This window comes from Borostomias antarcticus (assembly GCF_949987555.1).
Source record: "Borostomias antarcticus genome assembly, chromosome: 23".
Lineage (NCBI taxonomy): Eukaryota > Metazoa > Chordata > Actinopteri > Stomiiformes > Stomiidae > Borostomias > Borostomias antarcticus.
In genome coordinates, this window is record NC_140256.1 from 246,139 (window position 1) to 266,950 (window position 20,812).

The 20,812-nt window shown below is 47.6% G+C and overlaps 1 protein-coding gene across 1 annotated transcript; it reads right to left on the minus strand.

Moving 5' to 3' along the window:
* Positions 1–3,009: 3,009 nt before the first annotated feature.
* tars1 (threonyl-tRNA synthetase 1) lies at positions 3,010–20,461 on the minus strand. The gene is made up of 19 exons (XM_084457004.1): positions 20,322–20,461; positions 19,464–19,538; positions 18,708–18,898; positions 17,841–17,964; positions 17,324–17,445; positions 15,885–16,002; positions 14,941–15,005; positions 14,674–14,752; positions 13,716–13,862; positions 12,350–12,448; positions 10,967–11,133; positions 9,971–10,133; positions 9,324–9,461; positions 9,131–9,208; positions 8,936–9,036; positions 7,568–7,672; positions 5,938–6,010; positions 5,060–5,174; positions 3,010–3,607 (listed from the first exon to the last, which is right to left on the minus strand). The coding sequence occupies exons 1-19, from the start codon at positions 20,382–20,384 to the stop codon at positions 3,459–3,461; spliced, it is 2,172 nt and encodes a 723-aa protein (XP_084313130.1). The 5' UTR covers positions 20,385–20,461; the 3' UTR covers positions 3,010–3,458.
* Positions 20,462–20,812: the final 351 nt, after the last annotated feature.

The following is a 20,812-nucleotide window of genomic DNA, read 5'->3' on the forward strand; positions in this document are numbered from 1 at the left end:
GTTAGGGTAGGGAAGGGTTAGGGTAGGGAAGGGTTAGGGTAGGGAAGGGTTAGGGTGGGGAAGGGTTAGGGTAGGGAAGGGTTAGGGTAGGGAAGGGTTAGGGTAGGGAAGGGTTAGGGTAGGGAAGGGTTAGGGTAGGGAAGGGTTAGGGTGGGGTAGGGAAGGGTCAGGGTGGGGAAGGGTTAGGGTGGGGTAGGGAAGGGTTAGGGTAGGGAAGGGTTAGGGTAGGGAAGGGTTAGGGTCAGGGTCAGGGTAGGGTTAGGGTGGGGTAGGGTTAGGGTGGGGTAGGGTTAGGGTTAGGGTAGGGAAGGGTTAGGGTCAGGGTAGGGAAGGGTTAGGGTGGGGAAGGGTTAGGGTGGGGAAGGGTTAGGGTGGGGAAGGGTTAGGGTGGGGAAGGGTTAGGGTCAGGGTAGGGAAGGGTCAGGGTTGGGAAGGGTTAGGGTAGGGAAGGGTTAGGGTGGGGAAGGGTTAGGGTGGGGAAGGGTTAGGGTGGGGGAGGGTTAGGGTTAGGGTCAGGGAAGGGTTAGGGTGGGGTAGGGAAGGGTTAGGGTCAGGGTAGGGAAGGGTTAGGGTGGGGAAGGGTTAGGGCGGGGTAGGGTTAGGGTGGGGAAGGGTTAGGGTAGGGAAGGTTTAGGGTAGGGAAGGGTTAGGGTGGGGTAGGGTTAGGGTAGGGAAGGGTTAGGGTTAGGGTAGGGTAGGGTTAGGGTCAGGGTAGGGTTAGGGTGGGGAAGGGTTAGGGTGGGGAAGGGTTAGGGTGGGGAAGGGTTAGGGTAGGGAAGGGTTAGGGTAGGGAAGGGTTAGGGTGGGGTAGGGTTAGGGTGGGGAAGGGTTAGGGTGGGGAAGGGTTAGGGTAGGGAAGGGTTAGGGTGGGGAAGGGTTAGGGTCAGGGTTGGGAAGGGTTAGGGTGGGGAAGGGTTAGGGTAGGGAAGGGTTAGGGTAGGGAAGGGTTAGGGTGGGGAAGGGTTAGGGTCAGGGTTGGGAAGGGTTAGGGTGGGGAAGGGTCAGGGTTGGGAAGGGTTAGGGTAGGGAAGGGTTAGGGTAGGGAAGGGTTAGGGTGGGGAAGGGTTAGGGTGGGGAAGGGTTAGGGTCAGGGTAGGGAAGGGTTAGGGTGGGGAAGGGTTAGGGTCAGGGTAGGGAAGGGTTAGGGTGGGGAAGGGTTAGGGTCAGGGTAGGGAAGGTTTAGGGTAGGGAAGGGTTAGGGTGGGGAAGGGTTAGGGTCAGGGTAGGGAAGGGTTAGGGTAGGGAAGGGTTAGGGTGGGGAAGGGTTAGGGTCAGGGTAGGGAAGGGTTAGGGTAGGGAAGGGTTAGGGTGGGGAAGGGTTAGGGTGGGGAAGGGTCAGGGTAGGGAAGGGTTAGGGTCAGGGTAGGGAAGGGTTAGGGTGGGGTAGGGTTAGGGTGGGGAAGGGTTAGGGTGGGGAAGGGTTAGGGTCAGGGTAGGGAAGGGTTAGGGTGGGGTAGGGAAGGTTTAGGGTAGGGAAGGGTTAGGGTGGGGAAGGGTTAGGGTCAGGGTAGGGAAGGTTTAGGGTAGGGAAGGGTTAGGGTGGGGAAGGGTTAGGGTCAGGGTAGGGAAGGGTTAGGGTAGGGAAGGGTTAGGGTGGGGAAGGGTTAGGGTGGGGAAGGGTCAGGGTAGGGAAGGGTTAGGGTCAGGGTAGGGAAGGGTTAGGGTGGGGTAGGGTTAGGGTGGGGAAGGGTTAGGGTGGGGAAGGGTTAGGGTCAGGGTAGGGAAGGGTTAGGGTGGGGTAGGGAAGGGTTAGGGTAGGGAAGGGTTAGGGTGGGGAAGGGTTAGGGTGGGGAAGGGTTAGGGTCAGGGTAGGGAAGGGTTAGGGTGGGGTTAGGGTTAGGGTGGGGTAGGGAAGGGTTAGGGTGGGGAAGGGTTAGGGTGGGGAAGGGTTAGGGTCAGGGTAGGGAAGGGTTAGGGTGGGGTTAGGGAAGGATTAGGGTGGGGAAGGGTTAGGGTGGGGAAGGGTTAGGGTCAGGGTGGGGAAGGGTTAGGGTGGGGTTAGGGAAGGATTAGGGTGGGGAAGGGTTAGGGTGGGGTAGGGAAGGGTTAGGGTGGGGAAGGGTTAGGGTGGGGAAGGGTTAGGGTCAGGGTAGGGAAGGGTTAGGGTGGGGTTAGGGAAGGATTAGGGTGGGGAAGGGTTAGGGTGGGGTAGGGAAGGATTAGGGTGGGGAAGGGTTAGGGTGGGGTAGGGAAGGGTTAGGGTGGGGAAGGGTTAGGGTCAGGGTAGGGAAGGGTTAGGGTGGGGAAGGGTTAGGGTGGGGAAGGGTTAGGGTGGGGAAGGGTCAGGGTGGGGAAGGGTTAGGGTGGGGAAGGGTTAGGGTGGGGAAGGGTTAGGGTAGGGAAGGGTTAGGGTCAGGGTAGGGTTAGGGTAGGGAAGGGTTAGGGTGGGGAAGGGTTAGGGTGGGGTGGGGAAGGGTTAGGGTTAGGGTAGGGAAGGGTTAGGGTAGGGAAGGGTTAGGGTGGGGAAGGGTTAGGGTGGGGAAGGGTTAGGGTGGGGAAGGGTTAGGGTAGGGAAGGGTTAGGGTCAGGGTAGGGTTAGGGTAGGGAAGGGTTAGGGTGGGGAAGGGTTAGGGTGGGGAAGGGTTAGGGTTAGGGTAGGGAAGGGTTAGGGTAGGGAAGGGTTAGGGTGGGGAAGGGTGAGGGTCAGGGTAGGGTTAGGGTGGGGAAGGGTCAGGGTAGGGAAGGGTTAGGGTGGGGAAGGGTTAGGGTAGGGAAGGGTTAGGGTCAGGGTAGGGTTAGGGTGGGGTAGGGTTAGGGTAGGGAAGGGTTAGGGTAGGGAAGGGTTAGGGTCAGGGTAGGGTTAGGGTGGGGTAGGGAAGGGTTAGGGTGGGGAAGGGTTAGGAAGCCCCCTGCTAGGAAGAGTGACTGTCCATGTTGGGGGTTAGCTTTGTTGCCAACCTGTCATTCTCATTATAACAGGAATAAATCAAATAATGCAAGAATAAATCTTTTATTTCAGCCTTCTAAAATTGTAATTGATATACAATTGTAAGATAGAATGACTCTGAATTTGATTACTACCTTTAAAATTATACTGTAGGCTACAATGATATTTCTGATCCCATTTTTTCTTTTGGAAACCAAACATTATGCCAAGAATTAGACAACAGATTTCAAACAGAGGTCCTTCCAGGACGCCTTGGAGACTCCACAAACACCCACACATGACATTATACAGTAAATACATGTAGGAAAGGATAACAGCCCAAAGTGATAATTATTTAGCAATATTTAGCTACAATCAACAGTTAACTAAAAATAAAAGGCAGAGGGAAACGGATAGTAGCTAATGTGATTTCTGGACACCAAATGAAGCAGATGAATCAGTTGAACCGGTGAAGCAGATGAATCAGTTGAACCGGCTGAGCTCCTCGTTTACATTCTCTACTCTCTGACTGGTGGTTGGTGGAGTTTGGGAGCCAGGGTGGTGGTGAAAGGTCAAAGGTTAGGTCCTGGGCTCAGAAATCCTCCTCAGCGTTGCGGCTCCTCAGGGTCTTGAGCTGCTGCAGGCGCTCCAGGCACTCCTGAACGCCGCGCTCGCCGTGGACCTTGTTGTCCCGCGTACGAACGTTGACGCTGGCGCTGGTCCTCTCCTTCTCCCCCACCACTGAACACAACCAACAAGTACACATGTCAACATGTTCTCCCCACCACTGAACACAAGCAACAAGTACACATGTCAACATGTTCTCCCCACCACTGAACACAACAAGTACACATGTTAACATGTTCTCCCCACCACTGAACACAACCAACAAGTACACATGTCAACATGTTCTCCCCACCACTGAACACAACAAGTACACATGTCAACATGTTCTCCCCTCCACTGAACACGACCAACAAGTACACATGTCAACATGTTCTCCCCACCACTGAATTATGACCTGGTTCTGATGAAACATCAAATCAAATCTGAATTATGACCTGGTTCTGATTAAACATATTGAATTATGACCTGGTTCTGATGAAACATCAAATCAAATCTGAATTATGACCTGGTTCTGATTAAACATATTGAATTATGACCTGGTTCTGATGAAACATATTGAATTATGACCTGGTTATGATGAAGCATATTGAATTATGACCTGGTTCTGATGAAACATATTGAATTATGACCTGGTAATGATGAAGCATATTGAATTATGACCTGGTTCTGATGAAACATATTGAATTATGACCTGGTTATGATGAAGCATATTGAATTATGACCTGGTTCTGATGGAACATATTGAATTATGACCTGGTTCTGATGGAACATATTGAATTATGACCTGGTTATGATGGAACATATTGAATTATGACCTGGTTATGATGGAACATATTGAATTATGACCTGATTATGATGGAACATATTGAATTATGACCTGGTTATGATGGAACTTGTAGGACTTTTAGGGAACTATGCTTTTCTGAGCACCGACTGGCTTGAATTTGAGTCCTGATTTCCTCAGATGTTTCAGCAGTGGGAAAATTACAGCAAAGGTTGGAAATGCAGAGTACAGAATATTCATAGTAGCAATAAAAGCACAAAATCCGCAAAGAATCCCTTCATTGTCTTTCTCAGAATCTCCAGTTTAACCCGGCAAACTCCTGAAATCCTTTCCATCTCTGTGATGTGGATTCATATGAGTAATTATTGGCCTACATGATGGAGCCATTTGACAGGGCTGTGTGTGTAGTGGTACTGAACATTTGACAGGGCTGTGTGTAGTGGTACTGAACATTTGGCAGGGCTCTGTGTGTAGTGGTACTGAACATTTCTTGCCACTGGAAGCAGGTTATTGTCATCAGGAAGAAGGAACGGTACCTCGGCACCACAAAGCATCACTACCAGCAGCACATCACCAATGCAATCAGCCCAACCGGTCTACCTGGGCCATCATGACATCCAGCAGCCAGAGCATCTCTGACTGGGCTAGACTGTATGTTTGTCTGTCAAGTCCACTTTCCTCCTCCTGGGTAGGAGCGGCTATAACTTTGCTCACAACAGTCCCCCTCCATGATTCCCCCTAGCTGAAGAGCAGGTGTCCCCAGGTTGAGAGAGAGTACTGACCCAGGATGAAGTTGTACTGAGCCAGCTGAGCGTTCCTGATCTTCTTGTTGAGGGTGCAGCCGGGATCCAGGTCCACGTCGGTCATGAGCCCCCCGCTGTGGAACTGCTGCTGGACCTGAAACCATTCCCAACCCATCAGCCCTCTTCCTGCTACAGCGCCACCTGTACTCACAACCTATCAGCCCTCTTCCTGCTACACCTGTACGCTGAGCCAGGTTGCATTATGGATAATATACATAGCATCTGCACAACTACTTCTTCCCCATTTACATCCAGCAAAAGAAGGGATTTCTCAAGGTGGGTCCATGTGGACGACAGGTGAGTGGGTCTGCAAGACGCCGGTTTGATCGCCAGGGCAACAGGAAGGGGGGTTAGGGTTAGGGTTATGCACTCCACCTCAACAGGTACAGTAGCATGAAAACTGGGTCTTGGCATGACATTCTGAAAGACTTCCTGTTTATACGGCAAAAAATGATTGTGGGCAAGACTTGCCAAAATCTGTTGTTCACAACGTAAGGGGAAGTATCATCAATGACATATCCTGGGTGTTTCACGTGGTAGATGGTAAATGGACTGCACTTACATATTGCTTTCATCTAAAGCGCTTTACAATGAAGGCCTCTCATTCACCCATTCACACACCAATGGCGGCAGCTGCCATGCAACGCGCTAGCCTGCTCACTGGGAGAAATGTGGGGTTCAGTGTCATGCCCAAGGACACTACAACATGTGGACAGGAGGAGCCGGGATTCGAACCGCCGACCCTACGATCGTTGGTCAACCCGCTCTACCTCCTGAGCCACAGCCGCATGTAGGGATCTTGTTTCAGTGCTATCAAGCCTAATACCCAACCCAGCAGTGCCAGTGTGAGGACCTACCTTCTGGGCATACTCTTCACAGGTGGGTCCAACAGGTACAACCATCACCTGACGAGGAGAGAGCCACAGAGGCCTGCGCAGAACAGACAAGACATGACATTACTATCACTAGGATACATGACTATCACTAGGATACATGACTATCACTAGGATACATTACTATCACTAGGATACATGACTATCACTAGGATACATTACTATCACTAGGATACATTACTATCACTATTACATTACTATCACTAGGATACATTACTATCACTAGGATACATTACTATCACTAGGATACATGACATTACTATCACTAGGATACATTACTATCACTAGGATACATGACTATCACTAGGATACATTACTATCACTAGGATACATTACTATCACTAGGATACATGACTATCACTAGGATACATGACATTACTATCACTAGGATACATGACATTACTATCACTAGGATACATTACTATCACTAGGATACATGACATTACTATCACTAGGATACATTACTATCACTAGGATACATGACTATCACTAGGATACATGACTATCACTAGGATACATTACATTACTATCACTAGGATACATGACTATCACTAGGATACATGACTATCACTAGGATACATTACTATCACTAGGATACATGACTATCACTAGGATATATTACTATCACTAGGATACATTACTATCACTAGGATACATGACTATCACTAGGATACATTACTATCACTAGGATACATGACTATCACTAGGATATATTACTATCACTAGGATACATTACTATCACTAGGATACATTACTATCACTAGGATACATGACATTACTATCACTATTACATTACTATTACTAGGATATATTACACTACTATCACTAGGATACATTACATTACTATCACTAGGATACATTACATTACTATCACTAGGATACATGACATTACTATCACTAGGATACATTACTATCACTAGGATACATTACTATCACTAGGATACATTACATTACTATCACTATTACATTACTATTACTAGGATATATTACACTACTATCACTAGGATACATTACATTACTATCACTAGGATACATTACTATCACTAGGATACATGACTATCACTAGGATACATTACTATCACTAGGATACATTACATTACTATCACTATTACATTACTATTACTAGGATATATTACTATCACTAGGATACATTACATTACTATCACTAGGATGCCACAGAACTGGCATATTTATATATCTAGGAGACATATGACAACATTTGACAAACTTTTAAACAGTTTAAACTTTTAACTTTTAAAACGGCTTTTAAACACCTACATGTACATTAAACAAATTCACAAATACAACACAAGAAAGAAAACAATAGACACAAATGCCCAGTAAACACATTGTAATGGGTGACTGGGAGCCAGTATTAAGTGAATGGGTGACTGGGAGCCAGTGTTAAGTGAATGGGTGACTGGGAGCCAGTGTTAAGTGAATGGGTGACTGGGAGCCAGTGTTAAGTGAATGGGTGACTGGGAGCCAGTGTTAAGTGAATGGGTGACTGGGAGCCAGTGTTAAGTGAATGGGTGACTGGGAGCCAGTGTTAAGTGAATGGGTGACTGGGACGTGTTAAAGGCTGCACACTAACCATTTGCCTCCGTAGTTCTCAGTCAGGATGGCCATCATCCGCTCGACTGAACCCAGGATGGCTCTGTGGATGATCACTGGCCTCTTCTTGTCATCTCCGTCAGGGCTGCAAATATGTTCACATGAATGATATATTACGTGAAATGCTTCATCATAAAACACAAACACATGTTGATATATGAAGTATGTGGAGCGGATCAGCCAAAATGGGTGCATGCCTTCTTAAATTCACCTTATCTGACTGGTTTTACGCCAAACAATAAAGCAGTTTTACACAGTATCAAGGTAAGGAGACAATTTCCCCTTCATTCTGACTTCACTTCTATCGGTTGGTCTTGAATCTCACCATACACACGGCATTAGGACAGGAACCCGGGCTCCACTACCATGCAAATGTAGAACTGCTAATACAATTTACAATTAGTAGCCGACAACAAAACCCCTGATCGTATCGGGTTGAATAGACCGAAAGCAACTGCATAAAGTATAGATTTCATTTGGAATGCAGCCAAATCTGTCCGATACGAGCAACATGCGCAGTCAAAGATATCAATGACGCGTTCTTGTAGTCCACGAACAGATTGCGTTCACTGGCCTGTGAGCCCCCCGAGCTCGGCGGGTTAGCCGAGAACCTCATGCCGCAGCGAGAGACCCCGTCTCTGAGTGGACAGCTGTTCAACTCGCCTGGGACCAGGTCCCCTGGAGATATTTCACCTGGCTGCCCATCGCGCTGTTGGGAACAGAATGAATACCACCTACTAGCAAACAAAACATGTTCAGTCACAATTATACTGTTAAAACTAAGATGCCTGGATAAAAAGATGTTTTCCAACAGATATATCTGACAAAAGTAGATTAATAAGCAAGCCGCTTTTCATTGCTAACTCAGAGCGGGAAGAGCCATGAACGCACATTTGCATTTCACATGAACGCAATCTGTTCGTGGACTACAAGAATGCGTCATTGATACCTTTGCCTGCGCATGTGGCGTGGTTCTATAGGGCTTCACTTTTTCAAGCAGTCAGTGAATGGAGTGACCCTATCCAGTTCTATTAATACATCCATGGCCCAGCCCCAACTTGAAGGCATTAAGGCAACGAAAAATGTGAGTGAAAGTATAAACAATTATTCACAAAAATCCCTATGGAGAAATTCACTTCTGACACCAGCCTCTATATATATTTTTATTTTTTATTTTTTTCTATGTAACCTTTATTTAACCAGGCAAAGCCGTCAAGAACAAACTCTTATTTACAATAGCGGCCTGGCAAGAGGCAAAAGCTTCTTGAGGCCTCTGATGTTCGGCCTCAGTACTCTACAATAAACCCCCTCTCCTCTGATTAGAGCCGCTAGCTAGAACATAGAATACCTGACAAAGGTGAGATTGAAGCGGAGTGGTAGCTGGAAATCCAGCTGGATTGTGGCACACTGGTGGTATCGGCCAATGGCATCCTTGATCTCAATGTCAATCTATATCCAGGTAAGACACAGACACAATGTACAGTGATGTTCAGGTATTTCAAGCTGAATCTCATCTTAGACCGGCCAGCAGTGCTCTCCTCACCTTCGGCCCATAGAAGGCTCCGTCTCCAGGGTTCAGCACCCACGCCACTCCAAACTCATTCAGACTGTTCTCCAGTTGCTTTGAACAGAAGGAACAAAAACGTTTGTATCGGATACTTGCATAACAAAACTACTGGTTATTGATTGTAGAGGTTGAAAAGCCTGTAGGTTGTGTCAGTGTCTTGTCCGAGCACCTTCTCTGCTTGGTCCCAGACCTCAGGCTCCCCCAGGAACTTCTCTGGTCGGGTTGAGAGGTTCAGTTTGAACGTGAATCCAAACACTTCGTACACAGAACGCAGGAATTCCAGGCAACCCTTGATCTCCTCTTCAATCTAAATGCCGACACCCCCCAAACACACGCACACACACACACACACACACACACACACACACACACACACACACACACACACACACACAGACACACAGACACACACAGACACACACACACACACACACACACACACACACACACACACACACAGACACAAACACACTCATGTCATCACATGACTTTTTGTATGCTGCAATATTATTTGCCATCTTCCCCAGAGTCAGATGAGAAAGTATACGATCCCAGACCCGTTAGAGCCGTTAGCCTAGCTTAGCTCAATCACTGGAAGTGGATTTGAAACATTAGCCTAGGCTAACGGCGCTAATAACCAATAACCCACGTTCTTGGTGTCATTGAGGCCTTCCTAGACATGTGTATACTAGCCTGCCTGGCGGGGGAGTGAGACCGACCGGGCCTCACCTGGTCCATAGAGACCGACCGGGCCTCACCTGGTCCATGGAGACCGACCGGGCCTCACCTGGTCCATGAAGACCGACCGGGCCTCACCTGGTCCATGGAGCAGAAGATGTGGGCGTCATCCTGCTGGAAGCGGCGGACGCGGGTCAGGCCGCTCAGCGCCCCGGACAGCTCGTTGCGGTGCAGGACACCGAAGTCCGCGAGGCGAAGAGGCAGCTCTCTCCAGGAGCGCGGCCGGTGGTCAAACATCAGGCTACCGGGGGGAATATCAGTCTCTTTAGTGACAAACCTCAACCCCCACCAGCCCTCAACACCAACCAGCCCTCAACACCCACCAGCCCTCAACCCAAACACCCTGATGAAGACCTAGAGTGGAAACCAGCTGGTCTGGCTAGCTGCCTAGGCTCTAGAGAATAAATATAATTTTGACTTGTGAATTGTAAGCATTTCCCGGTTAATGTGCACAATCTCCGACCGTACGGGAGATGTGAGAAATACTAACCAATTTCTCACATCTCCCGCGAGGTCGGGGAATGTGCACATTACCCGGGAGATGTGAGAAACGCACATGTTCCTCCTACATTCCCCGCGAGGTCGGGGAATGTGCGCAATAACCGGGAAAAGCTCACATTCCCCGTTTTCTCACATTGACCGTAACATATACGTCATATCTCTCCGGTCAATACTCCATTGGATTGCATTGACAAATGTAACATATTTAATGTAATGAATGTGTATATGTGTATGTCATATGTATGTATATCTACATAATTGTATATTATTATTCTGCTTTGGCAACAACGGTTTATTACCATTCATGCTAATAAAGCTTATTTGATTTGATTTGATTGAGTGAATAGGTGAATGAGTGAGTGAGTGAGTGAGTGAGCGAGTGAATAGGTGAGTGAGTGAGTGTGTGCGTGAATGAGTGAATAGGTGTGAGTGAGTGAGTGAGTGAGTGAGTGAGTGAGTGAGTGAGTGAGTGAGTGAGTGAGTGAGTGAGTGAGTAATGGCTGGAAGTGAGCTGCATTTCTGTATGAAAAGTGCTGTACAAATCAGGTTTCCTATTATATTATGATGACCCACCAGTGTCCAGGGCAGTTCATAGGCTTGAGTGCAAAAACCTCCTTCTCCACCTCGAAGGAGAACATGTTCTCACTGTAGTGCTGCCAGTGGCCAGACGTCTGCCACAGCTTGCTGTTGTAGATGTTAGGGGTCACGACCTCTTGGAAGCCCCGCTTCCTGTATTCACTCTGGAGGTGGGTGAAGAGAAGAGACACCATGAAACCCGGGTCCAGTGGTGATGGACATGGAATTGATTTGAAAGTTAGTTACAGTTTGTTTTGCTAGGCTATGCGCCCTATTTAATAAGGAATATGAGTCAGAGCTACATGTTGTACAGTAGTGAACTCTAACCCTAACCCGTGAAGCAAAGCAACTGGTTCATTACAACAAAATGCATCAATGTATTCCTCACTCAGATAAATTAAATGAGTTGAAGACTAGAGGAGCTTTCACAGTGACCCGATACTGGCCAACATTCAGGAGTTGGCTGTTGTATTGAAAATGCTGGTAAAAACACGGTGTTGTCGTAGTGGGTGTGATGCTGCGTCATGGCACACTGGGTTAGGGTTAGTTAGGGTTAGTTAGGGTTAGTTAAGGTTAGGGTTGGTTAGGGTTAGTTAGGGTTAGTTAGGGTTAGGGTTAGTTAGGGTTAGTTAGGGTTAGTTAAGGTTAGGGTTAGTTAGGGTTAGGGTTGGTTAGGGTTAGTTAGGGTTAGTTAGGGTTAGGGTTAGTTAGGGTTAGTTAGGGTTAGGGTTAGTTAGGGTTAGTTAGGGTTAGTTAAGGTTAGGGTTGGTTAGGGTTAGTTAGGGTTAGTTAGGGTTAGTTAGGGTTAGTTAGTGTTAGTTAGGGTTACTGGGCTGGTCAACGCCTTCCAGTTTGTGATATCCCTAATCCTCACCCTTGTGATATCGCCAAGTCAGCAACTGATTCTAAGCTGAACTACATTGGTGACTAGTAGGGTTGTAAAATTCCATGAATATTCACAAAATTCCCAACAGAAATGTATGGGAATTACCAGGAAAAAATTCTGCTTTCCAGTTTCCCGTTAATTCCCATGAGAAGTTTGTGAATATTCCCGAATTTTGCAACCCTACTGACTAGTGACTAAGACATCATCCAACAGGAACAAGCTTGGGACAGTAAAATCAGAAATAGAACTGATAATATTATTGGTTCCTCATGTTCATCAGTCAGGCTGAGGGTTAGGGTTGGGTTAGGGTTGGGTTAGGGTTGGGTTAGGGTTAGGGTTGGGTTAGGGTTGGGTTAGGGTTAGGGTTAGGGTTGGGTTAGGGTTAGGGTTAGGGTTAGGGTTGGGTGAGGATTAGGGTTAGGGTTAGGGTTGGGTTAGGGTTGGGTTAGGGTTAGGGTTGGGTGAGGGTTAGGGTTAGGGTTACAAGCACTCACTCTGATGAACTCCACCAGGCTGTTGTAGATGAAGGAGCCTTTGGGCAGGAAGAAGCAGCTGCCGGGGCTCAGGTCATGGAAGAAGAACAGGTCCTGCTCCTGGAGGAGAACACAGACATGAGGTCAGTACTGAACACCAGAGAACAGACATGGTGAGGTCAGTACTGAACACCTGAGAACACAGACATGGTGCCCTGAGGTCAGTACTGAACACCAGAGAACACAGACATGGTGCCCTGAGGTCAGTACTGAACACCATAGCAGACCGCTGTGTGGTGGGAAGAGAGATCTACAGAGGGGTCACATGGGTCTTAGGACAAGGGGAACAGCAGGTCAGGTGTGTGTTAGACAGGTGTGTGTTAAGACTGGTGTGTGTTAGACAGGTGTGTGTTAGACAGGTGTGTGTTAAGACTGGTGTGTGTTAGACAGGTGTGTGTTAGACAGGTGTGTGTTAAGACAGGTGTGTGTTAAGACTGGTGTGTGTTAGACAGGTGTGTGTTAGACAGGTGTGTGTTAGACAGGTGTGTGTTAGACAGGTGTGTGTTAGACTGGTGTGTGTTGTTTCGTGAGCGGTGTGGAAACATTCAACAGGTTGAGACGAGTCCAGCGGTGCCTCCAGCTGACATGGTCAATCCTACCGACCAGGTCGACGAGAAAACAGCCCAATGTGCCTCATCTACTAAATCAGACGTTAGGCCTGATTCATAGTCGACGTAAACAACGCAAGCTACGTTGTGAACGCAAGTTCCAACATGACTCGAGATCGCGTTCTGTCTTTTGTTTTGTGGAAACGCAAGGAATTGCACTATTGCTCGTGTCAAGTGACAAATTTCGGCATGACACACGCAAGGACGCAACGAGATCTTGCGTTGTCTTGCGAAGCTTGCATTGCTTGCGCTTATGTAGTTTGCGTCGACTATGAATCTGGCCTTACTCCCATGCCAATTGCATTGCAGCCATCTGTATTTTGGCTGTTCCTATGACGATGCAAAACCGACTCTGAACTACCCAATACCAGGCTAGATTCTGCAGGCAGAGAGGAATCCAATGACCTCCATCTCTTGACATTTGGTTGATTTTACTGACCGCTAGATGGGCCAGAACCTGAACACGCAGGCTAGCCAAGTCATATTGTGTATAGTTTGATTAATTGGCCTGGTGGTCTAGGGGGTCCTGAAGCCCGTACCCGGCCCAGAACCTGAACACGCAGGCTACCCAAGTCATATTGTGTATAGTTTATTAGTTGGCCTGGTGGTCTAGGGAAGCCCGTACCCGGCCCAGAACCTGAACACGCAGGCTACCCAAGTCATACTGTGTATAGTTTGATTAGTTGGCCTGATGGTCTAGGGGGTCCTGAAGCCCGTACCCGGCCCAGCTTGCGGTGGTCTCGGTTCTTGGCCTCCTCTTGGAACTTCTCCCACTCCTTCAGCATCTTGGGATCAGGGAAGGAGATCCCGTAGATTCTCTGCAGGCTCTCCATGTCCGCCTTGCCTTCCCAATATGTAGAGGAATTCTGGGAAGGAAATTGTTAACATTTGTCAAAGAAAACTGAAAACATACCTTTTATTGTTGTAACTTTTTTTTTAAAATCTAATGTGAAGTATTTGAAATAGCATCCACCTGTTTGAAATGTGTTGTATGAATTAAGATTGCTGGATTGAAGCCATGTATAAACTGACAGGATTCTATTCTAGTTTCCAGGATGAATTCAAACATTATAGGAGATCCATTTTTCAAACTGAAAAAACGACTGTAAATTTGTGTATCAATAGTAAATAGTAACTTTGTATATAAATAGTAAATAGTAACTTTGTATATAAATAGTAAATAGTAACTATCAGCTGAAGTTAATTTATCACTGTCTGCAAATAAACCTAGTTACATAAACCTAGTTAAATCTGCAGTTTGTGAACAGAGTTTGTGAACAGAGTTAGTGAACAGGATGCATGTCAGCGTGTCTTGTTGTTGACCCAGATGTGTTTGGTGTTGATACTGCATGCTGAGTTTTCCTCGCCGCTAACAGCTGTTGCTCTATAATGTGACAAAGCGTACGCCTGAATATCTCCACCGTATGAGGTTAATATGCTGCTCTACTGCTCAGGACCCACGGACGTGCATGTGACACGTGACGTTGTTTGGATCAAGATGGCCACCACTCAAGGTCAACAGAACGTTGTGTAAACAGGAAGTAATGTCTAATAGCTTCACACATGATGCCGTTGTCATTCTACTTAATAGACATGCTCCCAAACAGGCACAGGCCCCGATGGGCACTAGTATAGATATATGAACACAAACTCAAATATTACATGCAGAAACATTACCTTATGGATCTTCATAGCCTTGATCTTCCCAGTGTGCCGGACATGAGGCCCCCTACACAGGTCAATCAAGGGGCCACACCTGAGAGAAATATGTTCAAAAACACTAATTATCTGGACAATTCCCCACAAGATCTATCAGTAAGTGATTGGTATTAAGAAGGAAATGCTCTGCTTGAAAGAAGGTCAGATTAAAGATTTGTGTGTGTGTGAGTTAACTGAGTGAGCTTCCAGACTGAGCTGCACATTCTGAAGATGCCGCAGACCCACCTGTAGACAGTGGTGGTCGGGGTGGAAACCTTCTCATTCAGAATGCGGCACTTGAACTTGTTGTACTGCCGAGGACAAAATAACATTTCAGAGGATGTGGATAAGTGCTATGCTGATGTAGTTCTTGTTAGTATGCACTCACACACACTTGAATGCACACTTGCATGCGCACACACTCACACATATTTTTAGAAGCAATAGACTGAATAATTCCTTTGTACACCAGTCTATTGGTCTGCTTAACCAGAATAGGTAAACCTCTTTCCAACTGGTTGCCTTTTGTATTGTGTGGAATGTTCTGGATGTGTTTTATGTCTGTCTTGTTGTGTCCTCCATGTGTGTGTAACTCTTGAACGGAGGTGCCATGGATGCAAAACAAATTTCAGCTTGCTGACAATAAAGTATTATGGTATCGTATCGTCCCCTCACAGACGTTGGCCACATCAGGCAAAAGCAACCAGTTGTCCCTCTGACTAGGTAGATAATACTACTGGTGTGATAATACTGGTTTAATAATACTACTGGTGTGATAATACTGGTGTGATAATACTGGTATAATAATACTACTGGTGTGATAATACTGGTTTAATAATACTACTAGTATAATAATAATGGTATAATAATACCACTGGTATAATAATACTACTGGTGTGATAATACGGGTATAATAATACTACTAGTATAATAATACTGGTATAATACTACTAGTATAATAATACTACTAGTATAATAATACTACTGGTATGATAATACTGGTATAATAATACTGGTATAATAATACTACTGGTGTGATAATACTGGTATAATAATATTGGTATACTAATACTGGTATAATAATACTGGTGTGATAATACTGGTATAATAATACTGGTGTGATAATACTGGTATAATAATACTACTGGTGTGATAATACTGGTATAATAATACTGGTATAATAATACTACCTTGAACATCTCCAGAAGAGTCTCCTTCTTTATCTCCAGCCTCTCAAATGGCTGCTTCTCCTTAATGATCTTCTTGCACAAGTTCTCCAGGCAAGGAAAGTCATTGCTCGACACACCCCTGGCACAGACAATGACAGTGAGACTGACGTGATACTCAACTAACAGAATGAGTCTCTCAGACAACCATAATACAGTGAGACTGACGTGAGATACTCAACTAACAGAATGCAACCAGATTAGGAAAGAGATTATTCACAGGCAGTTGCCTACAGTATCAATAAGACTATGGTCAGGCCAGGATGTCAGCCCTAAACTAGCTAGATATCATCCATCACCACCATGGCATTGTCCTTCCACCTGTCAATCATCACTGATGGACTTTGACCACAGGTAGAGTTATGCAGCCTTATGTAGCCTTATGTAGCCACCACGTACCCAGGTGGTGTATTTTCCTGTGTAATCTTCTAAATATGATTGTGTGTGGGAAAAGTCAACATTATCTGACTCTAAACAGATCATATTGTTGAAGAAAATAAATAGAAATAGAAGTTTTGGTCATACAAAGTAAATGGTAAATGGACTGCACTTATATAGTGCTTTTCCACCTTAGCGGCACTCAAAGTGCTTTACAATGGCTCATTCACACACACATTCACACACCAATGGCGGTAGCTGCCATGCAAGGCGCTAACCTGCTCATTGGGAGCAATTTGGGGTTAGGTGTCTTGCTCAAGGACACTTCGACATGTGGACAGTCGGAGCTGGGATTCGAACCACTGACCTTTCGATAATTGAACGACCCGCTCTACCAACTGAGCTACAGCCGCCCCTAGTGCATGAAACACAATTTGCCCGCGAGTCCCATTTTCTGAAGCTCCATTCCCTGCGAACAGCGCTGGGCGGAGTAACCAGCCTGGACGGAGTCACCGGCCTGGGCGGAGTCACCGGCCTGGGCGGAGTCACCGGCCTGGGCGGAGTCACCAGCCTGGGCGGAGTCACCAGCCTGGGCGGAGTCACCAGCCTGGGGGAGTTATCAGCCTGGGTGGGGTCACCAGCCTGGGCGGAGTCACAAGCCTGGGCGGAGTCACCAGCCTGGGGGAGTTATCAGACTGGGCGGAGTCACCAGCCTGGGCGGAGTCACCAGCCTGGGCGGAGTCACCAGCCTGGGGGAGTTATCAGCCTGGGTGGGGTCACCAGCCTGGGCGGAGTCACCAGCCTGGGCGGAGTCACCAGCCTGGGCGGAGTCACCAGCCTGGGCGGAGTCACCAGCCTGGGCGGAGTCACCAGCCTGGCCCGTTTCTCACACGGCTGGACTCAGCTGTGAAGGTTCAGATGACTCATCCAGATACGACTCAACATAGGAAACCACAACATACGAAACCACTTGGGGGAAATTCTGGGTTCTTGGCAGCATTCCTCTTTAAGCTTTCAGGACTCACTCCTTGTCGAGAAACATGTCGTAGTAGAAGCCGTTCTCTATGGGGGGTCCGTAGCAGAGGCAGCCCCCGTAGACCCGCTCCATGGCCTCTCCCATGATGTGGGCGCTGGAGTGCCAGTACACCTGAGGGCAGGAAGCACAGAGAGGTGAGGACAGAACAGAGAGGTGAGGACAAGGACAGGACAGAAGAACTGAAGGTGTCTGCACACTGCTCCAACCAACACTAGGATTGGATCGGTGTGCTATGTTTGTTGGTGACTGTTGGCGTCGGTTGGATGGATTTTGCAGCTGATTTTTAAACTCCCAACATTCTAACAACAACTGCCAACTTCAGAGTGTTGGGTGTTGGTTGGCGTTGGTCGGGGTGGCGTTCAGACACCATTAGAGATGGCCAGAGCCTTGCATTCAACATTATAAAAACAACTGAAACGTTTTCTACCAAAAAAATAAAATCTTGAGTCATGTGTCCCATGTGTTCTCTGTGCTGTATGCGGTAACAGATGACCAGTCAGACTCACAGCTTGAGCCTCCTCATCATCAAACTTGAGCAGCTGCAGGCTGCAGTCGTCCTCCAGGGGGCGGTCCAGGTCCCACAGCACCCCGCTCACCTTGGCGATCACTGTGCTGTCAGCAAGACCTTGACTGACAGACAAAACTGGTTTTAATTGATTATTTCAAAAAACAGACATGATATTTTGGTTTTAAGCAGGGTTCTCCCCACACAATGTTATAGTGGTGCTGCGCCACCATGGGAAAAAAGTGACTTTTATTTTATTTATTATAAGTCCTTAAATCTGAATACTAACCCAACATAATTGTCTAAAGCGCTCAAATTATTCTGCAAATTAATGTTGGTTTTAGTAACGAGTATCAGAGCTGATGTAACTTTGTGCTACAGCTGATTTCCGTGAGCTGTGTTGTTGCACATGGGCGTTCTCTAGCATGATGCTGGGCCACTCCTGCCATACAAGATACAGAGTTTACTCAGGATTCAGAACTCAGAGTGAACCTGCCGTCTCCTCCCACCCATGATGCGTCGTCAGCACCTTGTTGATTGTATTCATTTAATACTTTTTAAGGACCCATGAATACCCTGAATAATACTTGATTTCATATGGAGTCAACATCATTTCACATTAAGACACACAAAAGAACCACCCATGACAACTGTGTGACCCATGTTGGTTTTGCATGCATAGCCGATTAGTGACAAAGATGCTTGTGTATGTGAATCAGAGGGACTGAGAGGGAGTGTAAAAGGGTGTGTGTGTGTGTGTGTGTGTGTGTGTGCAGTGTGTGTGCAGTGTGTGTGCAGTGTGTGTGTGTGTAGTGTGTGTGTGTGTGTGTAGTGTGTGTAGTGTGTGTGAGCATCATGCCACACTCACCTGATCCCACTGGCCACCTGGTAAGGGGTGGTCCTCCAGGACTCCGCCTCCACCACCCTGCCGTCCGGCAGAGTGACCCTGATTGGCTGGCTGTGTTTCTGCCCCTTCTCGTCCATCAGGGCGTCGTGCTCGGCCTTCAGCCTGGCGTACAGACCCAGACGCTCCTCGATGTACTGGGGCGCTGGGGACAGCTGGGGGACAGGACCAGAGCGTGAGGGACAAGAATCAACTGGGCTCTGATCTCCTCTGGGCGTCGCCCAGGGAAGCCCTCCTGTCTCCTCACCCCAAATGACTTTCCCACTGGCTAGGACACACCCACAATCCCAAGAATGATCCAATCCTAAGAATGATCTTAATCCAATTTTTGAACTAACTACCTAATTACAGGATTTGATCCTATCCCTTTGCTAAAATCCGACTACGTGAACAGGAGTCGGATTCTGCCGGGGAGATGGAATTTGCCATAACACCGGTCCTGATGCCACTCTGGTTGCCATAACACCAGTCCTGATGCCACTCTGGTTTCCATGACACCGGTCCTGATGCCACCCTGGTTTCCATGACACCGGTCCTGATGCCACTCTGGTTTCCATGACACCGGTCCTGATGCCACTCTGGTTTCCATAACACCAGTCCTGATGCCACTCTGGTTTCCATAACACCGGTCCTGATGCCACTCTGGTTTCCATAACACCGGTCCTGATGCCACCCTGGTTTCCATGACACCGGTCCTGATGCCACTCTGGTTCAACTCACCTCAGACCTGGCGCCCGGGTCTGCAGCAGCGTTCTTGGTCTTCTTCCCCTTGTCTTTGCTGCTCGGAGCTCCACCCTGAACACATTCAAGATGTGTGTGATTCTGAGAGCTTTGTTAGTCTTCCTGGTTCCTGGCTAGTAGGGTCAGTCATTAACTCAACATCAGTGGTTCATTACGAGTGAATCAACAAATTGTCAAATGTCTACCATTAAAATACTATGAAACTACGTTTCACTACAGACTAAAATACCATGAAACTACTTTTCACTACAAAGTGAGCTTGTACTGACTTTCAGTTGTTTTGTGTCACACACGCACGAACACATGCACGCACACACGCACGCACGGACGGACGCGCGCGCACACACGCAACACACAGAACTGAAACACAGCGCTTATAAATCCTCTTAGCACATCATAGCTGCACGAAGGGTACTTCAGAAGGCTGTCTAGCTACAGCTATCTCAATATACACGTCAACGTTATAAAGCGTAGCACTAACTGGAGTGTCTCATTAGCTCATGAAGGTAGCTAGGGCTAGCTAGGGCTAGGGCTAGGGCCAGGGCTAGGGCTAGGGCCAGGGCCAGTGCTAGGGCAAGGGCCAGGGCCAGTGCTAGGGCAAGGGCCAGGGCTAGCTAGGGCTAGGGCTAGCTAGGGCCAGGGCTAGGGCTAGGGCCAGGGCTAGGGCCAGGGCTAGGGCCAGGGCTAGGGCCAGGGCTAGGGCCAGGGCTAGGGCCAGGGCTAGGGCCAGGGCTAGGGCCAGGGCTAGGGCCAGGGCTAGGGCCAGGGCTAGGGCTAGGGCTAGCTCAGGTCTAGGGCTAGCTAGTCTAGATAGCTCTGTTAGCTAGTAGTAGTTACCTTCCCCCCTTCCTCCACATGCAACTCCTTCATATTCTCCGTAATAGTCTCTTCCGCCATCATTCCCGTTCACGTTATTCGCTTTACTAGGTTTGCTGGAAGGTAAATGGCTCAGTTGAGACACGTTTCTATGAAACCGGCAGGTTCAGAGAGAGAGCTAGCTGGTTTAGGTTATAACAGGGTCAGAGAGCTAGCTGGCTGGTTTGGGCAGTGGTCAGAGAGTAGCTAGCTGGTGGAAACCGGTAGCCCTGCAGCAGCATGCAACCTGGCACACTGTTTCGTCAGCAGGGGAAGGTATCGCGAGATTAGCAGGGGAAGGTATCGCGAGATTAGCAGGGGTGCGTTCCCACACTCTCCCTTCTCCTTCCTTCCTCCACTTGTTCACCACCACTCGTCTCCTACTCGGACATATCTGAGAGGAGTAGGTTTTGGAGATGTTTAAAAATACTGTTTTATTTAGGGTCTATAGAGTCTCTATTATAAAAAGTGAC

Excerpts from the sequence above, each read along its gene's own strand:
- tars1 (XM_084457004.1), bottom strand. The coding sequence starts at position 20,384 with ATGATGGCGGAAGAGACTATTACGGAGAATATGAAGGAGTTGCATGTG. Across the intron at positions 17,965-18,707 it reads CAGGTGGCCAGTGGGATCAG|TCAAGGTCTTGCTGACAGCA; the intron begins GTGAGTGTGGCA and ends TTTGTCTGTCAG. Across the intron at positions 16,003-17,323 it reads GACATGTTTCTCGACAAGGA|GGGTGTGTCGAGCAATGACT; the intron begins GTGAGTCCTGAA and ends TGTCTGTGCCAG.